General features: G+C 37.3%; 2 protein-coding genes across 2 annotated transcripts; both read left to right on the top strand.

Moving 5' to 3' along the window:
- Positions 1-1,543: 1,543 nt before the first annotated feature.
- Positions 1,544-10,096, top strand: LOC132130684 (solute carrier family 22 member 6-like). Its single transcript, XM_059542469.1, has 11 exons — positions 1,544-1,965; positions 2,502-3,006; positions 3,875-3,978; positions 4,061-4,215; positions 4,343-4,511; positions 7,364-7,487; positions 7,835-7,950; positions 8,039-8,253; positions 8,481-8,589; positions 9,276-9,479; positions 9,639-10,096. The coding sequence occupies exons 2-11, from the start codon at positions 2,614-2,616 to the stop codon at positions 9,730-9,732; spliced, it is 1,683 nt and encodes a 560-aa protein (XP_059398452.1). The 5' UTR covers positions 1,544-1,965; positions 2,502-2,613; the 3' UTR covers positions 9,733-10,096.
- Positions 10,097-11,547: 1,451 nt separating this feature from the next.
- LOC132130093 (cytochrome c oxidase subunit 8B, mitochondrial-like) lies at positions 11,548-12,851 on the top strand. The gene is made up of 2 exons (XM_059541744.1): positions 11,548-11,734; positions 12,453-12,851. The coding sequence occupies exons 1-2, from the start codon at positions 11,615-11,617 to the stop codon at positions 12,561-12,563; spliced, it is 231 nt and encodes a 76-aa protein (XP_059397727.1). The 5' UTR covers positions 11,548-11,614; the 3' UTR covers positions 12,564-12,851.
- The last annotated feature ends 70 nt before the right edge of the window (positions 12,852-12,921 follow it).

The raw sequence follows: 12,921 nt of genomic DNA on the forward strand, positions 1-12,921 counted from the left end.
TGGTGCAATATTTTTGCAATTTAAAATGACTTTTTCTATTTTAATATATATTCAAATGTAAGTATCAGAATCAGAAAGAGCTTTATTGCCAAGTATGCTAGCGCATACAAGAAATTTGTTTTAGTGACATGAGCTTCCAGTACACAGAGACAACAACACACAGACAAAAAATGCAAATACATAAGTGTATAAACAATTGTGCTATAAATGATAATGGCATAGGATTGAGTAAGATGCAGGGATGTACTAGGATGGAGGGGTAACAAATAAATATAAGGATATTGCACATTTGTATTGCATAAGCATAAGTGGGGAACATTTAACTGTTCATGAGGTAGATTGATGAGGTAGGCCTGGGGGAAGAAACTGTTCTTGTGCCTGACTGTTCTGGTATTTGTGGCTCTGAGGCGCCGGCCAGATGGCAAAAGTTCAAAGATGGGGTGACTTGGATGTGAGGGATCCAGAGTGATTTTCTGAGCCCTTTTCCTCACTCTGGATGTATACAGTTCTTGAAGGGTGAGCAGGGGAGCACCAATAATCCTTTCGGCAGTCCGAACCATTCTCTGTAGTCTTCTGATGTCTGATTTTGTTGCTGAACCAAACCAGACAGTTATTGAAGTACACAGTACAGACTCAGGTTTAACTTCCTCAGCCTGCCACAGGAGCTGCTGAAACAGTTATACTCAGCCATCACTGAGTCTGTGTACTTCAATAACAAATCATTGTAATGGGTTGATTTGAAATTCAAGTAATTTTTCAAGTAATACATAATTATCAATACTAAAGCTGTGCTGCTTAATATTTTTATGGGAACTGTGAAATATTATTTGATGAATAGAAAGTTCATAAGAACAGCATTTACTTGAAAAATAAATCCTTTGTAGCATTATAAATGTCTTAATTGTCAATTTTGATCAATGTAAGGCACCCTTGCTGAATAAAAGTATGACCCCAAACCTATGAACAGCCGTGTATTAAATAATAAACCATTTTACAATTACACAATTAATGATATAAAAGTAGATATAAGTACAAAAACTACATAACATTTACATTTAAACAAGTAGACATTTTCCAGATAATATTTCAGATAGGTATATATATATATATTATATGTATATATATATTTAGTATGATTTAGCTTTAGTATGATGACAAATAAAAGCTAATTATTTAATTTTGCATAAATGATGTCATCAAAATGGGTGTCTATGCAAGAAAATATAGTTGCCTATATGTATATAAGAAGGTTCATCACAAAGGGTTAAAAAGTTAACACAATAAAACTAATATTACTGATGTGAGTTTTTAAAGATGTGTTACTTATTCTTTCAAGTCAGTCAGGTTTATGGCCTAACAATAGACTGAACATGTTTAACTTATAGGTGTGTGTCTGTTTATGAGTTAAAAGATTGAACTTTGAGAGTCAGAAGACATGCAGGTCTAGGGCTAAACATCTTTGGTTACTTTTCTACTTTCTGTTATTTGTCCTGTCCCACTCATAAAAAAATGTTCTGCCTTTGTCCCACTCAGCAGCTAAACAAAGAGTCTGTAATTATGCCTTAAAATCATTCATTTACCCATAATCCCCTCCGCCCTTCACATCCATAATGAGACATAAACTCCGGCACACTAATCTACCCTGAGTTGAGCTCTGTTCCCCACAGTAACACCCCACCGGCCCGGACACTGGACCAGCTTCAGGACACAGCAGGTACGAGCACAGAGGTCAACCAAGGGATTCCAGAGGGAGCACAACAACTTCGGTCAAGCTGAGGCATCTTTTTTTCTGGGCTTCATGGAAAAGTCTGTACGTGCCACAAACAGTTTAAACCTGGACCTTCTAATCCAGTGCAGACCTGAGGTGCATTTCCACCCGAAAGCCTGAGGAATTTCAGAGCTGATTATACAACAGCGCGTAACAGTTTAGAGAGAAAATTCAGGACATCGTTCGAGTCACAACAGGTGTGTACGCACTTGTATTTTTATGCTCAAATGTGAATCTTTTTTTATTTAGTACATTTCTTTTAATCTTATGTTGATTCGATTTTTATTGCATATGCTGCATAGACACTAAACATTTAACGCATAAATAATTTTCACTCAGAAATGGCTATTTACTAATTAATTAACACTTACACACAATAAACAGCAAATACTGCATTGAAGTACACAGAAATGTGAAGTAGAAAGACTCAAATAGTGCTTTCTTTGAAAACATATTCTAATAATCTTTATTTACAACCTCTTTTTTCTTTTACAGTGATTCCAAAGCTCAGTATATTTGCATCTGTATGATATGCAATAGACTTGTGCTTTTAATCATTTGGATAAACACTTGCTAAAGCACTACATTAAATGTTATACTGGACTGCATTTGTTTTGTGATTGCAATGTAATTCTATTTTGATAAATGCATAGCATGGCCTATTTAAATGTCTATAATTGCATTTTTGTATAAGGGTGTTTGACTAACGTACCTTATCTTTTTGTTCCCACAGATAAATTTTACAGCCGGCTTGCTCCTCAAGGCAGAACATTGGGTTATAAACTCTTTTTATCACGTGAACTGTGATACCTGTGATATTATCTGTTGTTGTTGGCATCTGAGCCATGGCCTTTTCTGACCTGCTGGAGCAGGTTGGTGGCACGGGACGCTTCCAGATCCTGCATGTCACCCTGTTGAGCATGCCTATCCTAATGATGGCCAGCCATAACCTGCTGCAGAATTTTGTAGCCGCTGTCCCGCCGCACCACTGCGCCCCCCACGCCAACCTCTCAATGTTATCCATGGGTGCTGGAGACATGCTACTGGCCACTGTGCCTCTGGGCCAAAATGGCAAACCAGAACGGTGCAGACGCTATGTACATCCTCAGTGGCAGCTTCTGAGCAGCAATAGTTCAGAGAGCCTATGGGAAGAGGGTCTGGAAGAAATAGTGACGCAGAGTTGTGAAGATGGATGGTACTACAACAAGACAGAAATGAGCTCAACTATCATTACTGAGGTAAATGTCTACGAAAAGGTCTAGCACCATTTTTGCAATAATTTAATAAAGAAAATACATTTGGGGCCACAGAACTCTTAGAAATAAAGTTTCCCAAAGGGAGTTCTTGCAGCAATGCCATAGAAGAACCATGTTGGGTTCCACAAAGAACCTTTTAGTGATCAGGCCATAAAATAATTTTTCTTTGTGTCCATGCTGAAGAAAGCAGCTCAAGCTGGCTGGCTGGTCTTCCAAACTGGTCATAGCTGGTTTAGCAGGCTGGTTTTAGATGGGTTTTGACAACTTATTTAACAATTTACCTTAGACTGGGAAACCAACTGGTCAGCCTGGCTGACAAACAAAAACCAGTTGAACACCTGATTAGTCAGTTTGGGACTGAGTCAGTTTGAATCAGCTTGACCAGCTTAAACCAGCTAAAATCATAGTCTGGGTTTATAATTCTCACTTTTTTTTAGCAGGTACATTTTAAGAATCTAAAGAACCTTTACATCCTGCAAAAAACATTTTATGCAATGCACTTTTAAAAATAAAGGTTCCAAATGTTTTTTTTTTTTTTTTTTTTTTTTTTTCAGTGGTGCAACAGAAGAACAAATTTTGATTCCCAAAAGAACCTTTCAGTAAACATTTTTTCTTGGTCTGAAGAACATTTTAATAATCTAAAGAACCTTTTTCCACTATAATGCATTTTTGTCCAATGAAAGGTTCTATGGATGTTAAAAGTTATTCATGGAACCATGAATGCCAATGAAGAACCTTTTATGTTTTAAGAGTGTGCATGACTTTACCTGTCCAGAATGCTATATGCAAACAAAAGAAAGTAATAATGTTTTTCCTGTGTGTTTTTAATTGAATGTTTATTCTCTTTTAGTGGGATTTGGTTTGTGATCAGCGTGCCCTAAAGCAAATGAGTCAAACTACCTATATGGGAGGCGTCCTTGTGGGAGCAGTAATTTTTGGGGGACTTTCTGACAGGTTGTGACAAGTTTTACTATTAAATACAACAGCAGCAGCAACAATATAATCATAAACTCTAAATGTCCATTTTCTGATGCAGGTTTGGTCGGCGTTTTTTATTGCTGATCTCTAACCTGATGATGGCGGTTGGAGGAACGTGTGCTGCCTTCTCCACCTCCTTCACCATGTTTTGTATTTTCCGCTTTTGCTGCGGCATGGCCCTGTCTGGTCTGGTGCTCAACTCCTTCTCTCTAAGTGAGTACAGTGAATAGCAGCTGTAAATAAGTGGTTGGTACCTATTGTATGTGTAGAGAAAAAAGAAAAAAAACATTGTATTTGGCGACATCTTGTGACATAAAGAGTCATTGTTGCTTCTCCTCAGTTGTGGAATGGATCCCAACAAGTGTGAGGACGGTGGTGGGCACAGGAACGGGCTACTGCTACACCGCAGGCCAGCTGCTCCTGGCAGCCGTCGCTTACTCAATCAGAGACTGGCGCTGGCTCACACTGGCTGTGTCTCTGCCTTTCTATGTGTCCTTCCTCTACTCATGGTGCGTCTTCTGCTCCTGACTGCTCCACTTTTAAAACAAGTCAAGTACATTACAGGTAGTGTCAGTATTTAGGGGTGCAAGCGCCTAGATCTGAAACCTAGAATGGCCAAGGAAGTGTCTTATGTCGTTGTAATCCTTAGCTCACACAGAACAAAACAAATGCCTCAAATTCAATCATCACCTGTGTGAAATTCTGGTTTAATTTGGATTTTTGTGAAAAATTTACTTTTGCGTAGTAGTACTAGGTTTTTCACCTGATCAGAACCAGACCAGTGTAGAAAGAGTCTCTGGATAGTAAGTACAAATAATTATCAAAAATGTTAAATTTTTTCTTTGTATCTTAAAGCACTTGAACCCCGGTAATGGCTGCTTGCAGCTATATTTATGCTACAACTTGTTTTTGGTTTAAATAACATTCAAAAGTTTGGGTCAGTAAGATTTAATGGTCCTTTGATATAGTAAAACAGTAATAGGCCTATTATAAAATATTATAACAATTTTAAATAACTTTCTTTTAACACACACAAACACACACACTATATATATATATATATATATATATATATATATATATATATATATATATATATATATATATATATATATATATATATATATATATATATATATATATATATATATATATATATATATATATATATATACAGTACAGACCAAAAGTTTGGACACACCTTCTCATTCAAAGAGATTTCTTTATTTTCATGACTATGAAAATTGTAGATTCACACTGAAGGCATCAAAACTATGAATTAACACATGTGGAATTATATACATAACAAAAAAGTGTGAAACAACTGAATTCTAGGTTCTTCAAAGTAGCCACCTTTTGCTTTGATTACTGCTTTGCACACTCTTGGCATTCTCTTGATGAGCTTCAAGAGGTAGTCACCTGAAATGGTTTTCACTTCACAGGTGTGCCCTGTCAGGTTTAATAAGTGTGATTTCTTGCCTTATAAATGGGGTTGGGACCATCAGTTGTGTTGTGCAGAAGACAGGTGGATACACAGCTGATAGTCCTACTGAATAGACTGTTTGTATTATGGCAAGAAAAAGTACAGGAAAACGAGTGGCCATTATTACTTTATGAAATGAAGGCCAGTCAGTCCGAAAAATTGGGAAAACTTTGAAAGTGTCTCCAAGTGCAGTCACAAAAACCATCAAGCGCTACAAAGAAACTGGCTCACATGCGGAACGCCCCAGGAAAGGAAGACCAATAGTCACCTCTGCTGCGGAGGATAAGTTCATGTGAGTCACCAGCCTCAGAAATCGCAGGTTAACAGCAGCTCAGATTAGAGACCAGGTCAATGGAACACGGAGTTCTAGCAGCAGACACATCTCTAGAACAACTGTTAAGAGGAGACTGTGTGAATCAGGCCTTCATGGTAGAATATCTGCTAGGAAACTACTGCTAAAGAAAGACAACAAGCAGAAGAAACTTGTTTTTGCTAAAGAACACAAGGAATGGACATTAGACCAGTGGAAATCTGTGCTTTGGTCTGATGAGTCCAAATTTGAGATCTTTGGTTCCAACCACCGTGTCTTTGTGCGACGCAGAAAAGGTGAACGGATGGACTCTACATGCCTGGTTCCCACAGTGAAGCATGGAGGAGGAGGTGTGATGGTGTGGGGGTGCTTTGCTGGTGACACTGTTGGGGATTTATTCAAAATTGAAGGCATACTGAACCAGCATGGCTACCACAGCATCTTGCAGCGGCATGCTATTCCATCCGGTTTGCGTTGGACCATCATTTATTTTTCAACAGGACAATGACCCCAAACACACCTCCAGGCTGTGTAAGGGCTATTTGACCAAAAAGGAGAGTGATGGGGTGCTGCGCCAGATGACCTGGCCTCCACAGTCACCAGACCTGAACCCAATTGAGATGGTCTAGGGGTGAGCTGGACCGCAGACTGAAGGCAAAAGGGCCAACAAGTGCTAAGCATCTCTCGGGGAACTCCTTCAAGACTGTTGGAAGACCATTTCAGGTGACTACCTCTTGAAGCTCATCAAGAGAATGCCAAGAGTGTGCAAAGCAGTAATCAAAGCAAAAGGGGCTACTTTGAAGAACATAGAATATGACATATTTTCAGTTGTTTCACACTTTTTTGTTATGTATATAATTCCATATATAATTCCACATGTGTTAATTCATAGTTTTGATGCCTTTAGTGTGAATCTACAATTTCCATAGTCATGAAAATAAAGAAAACTCTTTGAATGAGAAGGTGTGTCCAAACTTTTGGTCTGTACTGTATGTCTTAAGTCGCTGGGATATATTTTTAGCAATAGCCAATAAAACATTGTATGGGTCAAAATTATTGATTTTTCATTTTATTTTTTATTGGTAATTTTCATGGCTAAAAACTTGATTTGGACAATTTTAAAGGTGATTTTCTCAGTTTTTTTATTTATTTGCATCCTCAGATTCCAGATTTTTCCAAATATTGTCCGATCCTAACAAACCATACATTAATGGAAAGCTTATTTATTCAGCTTTCAGCTGATGTATAAATCTCAATTTCAAGAAATTGTCCCAAATAATAATTAAGTAACATTTATTTTACTTAATAATTTAATGTTGTTATTTAATTAATAATTTAAATAATTATTACTGTAAATAATTATAGATAAGTTCACTCAGCTAGAGAGGCCAAATAACAATTTACAAAAAAGCAATCCTCAATACATTACTCCTCAACACATAAAAAAAAAGGCTATTAAAAAATTATATTAAAAATTAAGAATTCATCCACATGGCCTATATTTGACACACATGTAGCCATATGAGATCTGATGCAGTGGATTCTAGACATGTTAATATCATCTGCAGGTGGTTCTTAGAGTCTGCTCGTTGGCTGGTCCTGACCAAAAAACCAGAACAGGCGGTAAAAAACCTCAAAAAGGTGGCTCGCATAAATGGACGACGTGCAGAAGCCGACAAAATCAACCTTGAGGTATGATGTTATAGTCACACTTTTTTAAAAGTCCAAGTCTCACTTTTAACTAACTAATAACTTCGACTTTTACTTCAATAATGAACTCATTATTACTGCTTATTAATAGTTAGTACGGTAGTTAAATTTAGGTATTCGTCAGGATTAGGGATGTAGAATATGGTATAGCAGAATATGTGCTTTAATAAACAGCCAATATGCTAGTGAATACTAATTAACTATTATAACTAGTTAATAGTGAGAATTGGTCCCTTAACTAAAGTGTTACTGATGCTATGCATGACATATCAATTTCAGCATCATCCTGGTCTTTCAGAATGTTTATTCTGTTGTGGTTGTGCATGCAGATGTTGCAAGAGTCCATGAAGAAGGAGATGGCCTGTTCAAAGGGGTCTTACAGCGTTGTAGACCTCCTGCGCACATCCACAATGAGAACCACCACTGTGTGCCTCAGTGCAGTCTGGTCAGTCACTCAATCCTACCATTCCAGTCAATACCAACCAGCATATGAAAACTAGCACATTTATGACCTTTCTACTGTAACACCTCAGGTTTTCAACCAGCTTCGCCTACTACGGCCTCTCCATGGATCTGCAGAAATTTGGGGTTAGCATTTATCTTATCCAGATCATCTTTGGAGCTGTGGATATACCAGCCAAAATCTTGGTTACGATATCCATGTGCATGTTAGGACGAAGACCATCTCAGTGTGGAGCTCTTGTACTGGCTGGCGTAATGATACTCATTAATCTTCTGGTGCCTTATGGTGAGGATTTGAGCCTGGTTGGCAGTAGAGTGCACAAATAATAAAAATGCATTCTCATTGTCACGTGGGGTCATTAGTTTTCAATAAATGTTATTTGTGTGAGATCTGGAGGTTTGTCTGTCCTTCTATATCACAGAAATCGAGACCGTGGCGTTTCAAGTTTCACATTCACATGGTTGATCATGTCCCTATGTATACGTGTTACTCTTGTTTTTGTGCATGTGCAGACCAGCAAGTGTTACGCACCAGTCTGGCAGTCATAGGGAAGGGCTGTCTGGCTGCGTCCTTCAGTTGCTGTTACCTGTACTCTGGAGAGCTGTATCCCACGGTCATCCGGTAACTAACTAGTGTCAGCGTCATCCTAAAAAAAAACCTACAATTCACAGTTTAATTTCACTTGTCCACAAGGCCAAAACCATGTCTTGCACATTGGGGGTTGGGGTAATAAAGAAATTTAATAATTAAAGAATTGAAATAGATTTAAGAGGAAAATGAAAAAGAAAGAATAAGTGTCAAAAAACATTTTTGTCAAGTAATCAATTTGAACTACTGCAATATTTTTTATAGTAGGCCTACGTATGAGTAAGAGATTGTGTGGAATATCATTGTCAAATCGTCGTCAAATATGGAATGTTTAGCTTACATCTTAGCTCACACTCTTTCAACTTTATAAGATTAAAGTTCAGTAAATCCTTCCTGTCTTCTTTGATTAGTCTTAGTCATTTTGACATTGACAAGTACTTTTAGATCGCTGAGGCAGATCAGCCCAATAATGCAACTTTATAAACCTTTTGTCATCCTAACAACAAACAAAGCATTATCAAGAATATCAAATATTGGGAGAGATTATTTTTTTTTCCATTTTTTAATTAGTGGGAGTGACATGTCCCCCTCTATATCTATGGTTACAGGCTTGGATTGTCCATCATTTTGCTTCTTTTTGACAAGCAATAACAAGATATGCAGAATCCCCATACTAATTTTCAGAGCAAGTGACGCAATTTTCTTCTGTGTCCTCTCAGACAAAATGGAATGGGATGGGTGTCCATGATGGCTCGGTTTGGAGCAATGGTGGCCCCCATGGTGCTTCTTCTTGGGGAAGATTCCCCATGGCTACCTGGTCTTATTTATGGAGGAGCTCCAATCATCAGTGGGATCTTCGCCTTCTTTCTCCCGGAAACCCTTGCACAACCTTTGCCCGATACTATCCAGGATGTGGAAGACAGGTGAGTTTTGTGCTAGTTGTATACGATCCACAAGTCATGATGCAACTGATGTTGCAAGAGAGTGTTGCGTCAAAAGTTAAAGTGTAAGTGACATGATCGAAGTGTCATGTGTAAATGGATAACCATAATATTGTTTTTTGACTCTTTCACTTATTACAGAGGATTTGCATGGAAAAAAGACAAAAGATTAGCTGAAAAAGAAGATTTGGCCAAGAAGGATCCCAGTTGTGTACACCTGAAAGAGTCTGTCTGAGACAACCACTTTACCTTATCTGAACACAATTCTGGAACACACAAACAGAGATGATCATTGTCATACAGAAGATAACTTAGTATTAATATGATGGAAACAGCCAAAGGTAATGAAAGAGTTTACTTGTGTGTGTGTGTGTGTGCGTGTGTGTGTGTGTGTGTGTGCGTGTGTGTGTGTGTGTGTGTGTGTGTGTGTGTGTGTGTGTTTATTACATGAATGATGCAAATAAATAAAACAATAGACAACACAAATTGTAAAAGATTGGGATTTGTGCTTGTTATTTTAGTATTTATTAAATCTTTCATGTTTAGTCTTCTGTAAATTGCCTCGCATACGAATAAATATCCATTATTTTGTAGAACAATTTCATGTTACTCTGTCATGCTTGTTGCAGCTTGCTGACACTTGGCACAATGGTTGATTACATAATTCCGAAGGCAAATTCAATAATTTTATATATAAATATTAATAAATTCAGTAAATAAATGAGTGAAAATTTCATATGTAGAAACCAAAGCTAGTTTGTTTAAAAAGGCTACGTCTCAGTAATACAAAAATGTTTGTGTTTATTTTTATTTCCTGCTTTTTTTTAGCAGTGGTTTTATGTATGCTGGTTTCAGGAGTTGAAAAGAAATGTTTAAATAAGGACAAAATATCATTAAATTATGTCTTTATTTTTTTAATTACGACATTTTCACAGTTCTTACAGTTGTTGTAAATGTAAAAATTTTCATAAAAAAACTAAACCATTATAACACTAAACTTTGTGTTCATTTAATTACCACGGTATTAAACCACAAAACTTAGTAAGCACTTGATGATTGCAGCTTCTGTGAACCCCAGAAATGTAAAAATGGGCCCACTGTCACTGATAAAAGCTTTTATCTTTAGTAAAGAAGGGAATACAATAATACTAGGATACAAGTGTCAACAATAATGAAAGTGGTTTTGAACAACTGAAATGCCTTTCATGTGTAAATGAAAAAATATGGTTTGCACTTTACTTTCTTGGCAAATCTGCACTGTCCTAATACAAGTATTAAAAATATAATTTACTTACTTTTTCACTGTTTCATGGTTTTGTGCTTAAATATTAATTAAAATATTGTTTATGTATCTGAAAAGACAGTAAATTGACTATAACATTTAGTTACAGGCTCCCGATGGGGCAACTTACAATAAGTTAAGCATGTTTTAAGCAAACTGTCAACCCCCCTACCCCCCCAAGGCTGGAAATTTATAATAAAAAAAATATTTTTCTAGATTATGTCTAGGTATTTGCATATACTTCTACAGAAATGGATGAACTGAACTGAAAATTGTTAAAACTAGGACATTTATAACATTAAGAGGTGTTTATTTGTCTTTTGGCATGGGTATGCATGAAGCAATTAAAAATTTTAATATCGCCATGGTTCACCCCTAAATATTTGCCACAGGTCCTGTGAATTTTGGTGGTGGCGTTTCCCTTAGTTCTTACTAGTTCAATGAATATCTTCTCATAGTATTTAGACAAGGATGTGAATGAATTACTTGCTCTATTGCGTCAGCTGGCACATGTTTTGAAAGCGTCATCAGGTTTTATAAAGCCAGACAGTTATGAAAGAAGTAAATGATTGTTCAGACTATTTAACTTTCTCATGAGGAAGAAACAGTGTCACTGTTACATAACAAGTACACGAATGATGTTAATAACGTATAACTGGTGTCGGTGCAAGATTATTTATTTTTACAGTCTAACTAAACATGATTTACGCGCAAAAAACTACAACTCCCATAAGCATGCGGATGTTACCCATGAGCGCTTGCTGCAGTCTTGCCGCATATTCCGGTGTCCTGTACTTCTTCCTGGTTATAACACACTCGATTTCAGAGCATCAAAATGTCTGGACTTCTGCGGGGAATCGCTCGGATCCGCAACGCTCCGGTTCTGCGGGGATCAACCGTCACCCAGCGAGCTAACATCGCTACGCGCCCAGCCAAGGATAAGTTTGGGCCCGCTGTGAGTATCCGTAGAGGGCTGGTTGTTTCCTCTGCAGCTCGTGAAGGGCAGGCCATGATCTCCTTGGCACTCACCTTAAGGATCAATTGTGATGATTAGGAACATACAGTTATAAAATGCAGGGTTTTTTTATTTTTATTTTTTAGTTTAGCTCTAATCCAGGTGTTGATCATGAATATATCATATCTGTAACGTTACTTCCTCATTATTTTTGGACTGGTTGAAACGGTAACGTAACGTTACCTAAAATCTTTTTGGCGGATCGCGGTTGTACAGAAGTTGCACATCTCCAAGTTTTTTTCCTTTAAAAGGTGACTAAAAGGCTATATAATACTCGTTTTAAATGTCATTTTGTTCACATTTCGTGCTATTTAAGAAACCGGCCATCACCGATCAGCTTCCGCTAAGAAAAATAGGGCATTATAAAACAACTGCTGTCAAAAAGACAATACTGCACAGCACTTCTATAGTATTACTCAAATTCAAGTTAATATTTATTTTTATACATTAATATTTCTCCAAATGCAACTCTTTCTGATCAGCATGTCAAAATTAATACTTTAGATCTCGAGGGCATTTTCTTTATTACAGTTTGTAGTCTCAGTAGCCGACTGCGGAGTGATAGCAGAGATAATAAAGTAGTACCTTTGCTTTGCCATGAACAGTAAAAAAAAAATAAAGTTCTAACAGCTCTTTGGTTCTGTGTCTGTTTTCACAGGAGACAATAATTGGGCTGACTGTATTTTCTTTTACCATCCTGGGACCATCTGGGTGGGTTCTGGCCAACCTGGAAAACTACAAAAAGAAGGGCACTGCTGAGTCTGAGTGATCCACCAGTCATGGACTGAAAGCAGTTTGTCTGGTTTTATTGCTCTTAACACCTTGGGACCACCATCTCACAGACCTCCAGTTTACCTAAACAGTGGAACAATTTCTCTCTTTAGAACCACACTGCGACCTCTCCATGCGACCGTGTACTTTCCTCCAAACACTCCGGTCTTTGTTAGACTGAGCTGTGTGCTCCCTGTTACCAACTGTGTAATAACATGTAACTCATTATTCAATTCTCCTTAACTGGAGCTGTTACATTTAAAATAAACACTTATTTTAATCTTAATTTCTCTGTTTTCCATAACTTTTTTTAATACTGGAAAAAATATATATAGCTTTTTGGTAGTTTACATGAG

The sequence above is a fragment of the Carassius carassius genome, chromosome 47 (genome assembly GCF_963082965.1).
Source record: "Carassius carassius chromosome 47, fCarCar2.1, whole genome shotgun sequence".
Taxonomy (NCBI): Eukaryota; Metazoa; Chordata; class Actinopteri; order Cypriniformes; family Cyprinidae; genus Carassius; species Carassius carassius.

Excerpts from the sequence above, each read along its gene's own strand:
- LOC132130684 (XM_059542469.1), top strand. The coding sequence starts at position 2,614 with ATGGCCTTTTCTGACCTGCTGGAGCAGGTTGGTGGCACGGGACGCTTC. Across the intron at positions 3,007-3,874 it reads GCTCAACTATCATTACTGAG|TGGGATTTGGTTTGTGATCA; the intron begins GTAAATGTCTAC and ends ATTCTCTTTTAG. Across the intron at positions 4,216-4,342 it reads GCTCAACTCCTTCTCTCTAA|TTGTGGAATGGATCCCAACA; the intron begins GTGAGTACAGTG and ends GCTTCTCCTCAG.
- LOC132130093 (XM_059541744.1), top strand. The coding sequence starts at position 11,615 with ATGTCTGGACTTCTGCGGGGAATCGCTCGGATCCGCAACGCTCCGGTT. Across the intron at positions 11,735-12,452 it reads AGGATAAGTTTGGGCCCGCT|GAGACAATAATTGGGCTGAC; the intron begins GTGAGTATCCGT and ends CTGTTTTCACAG.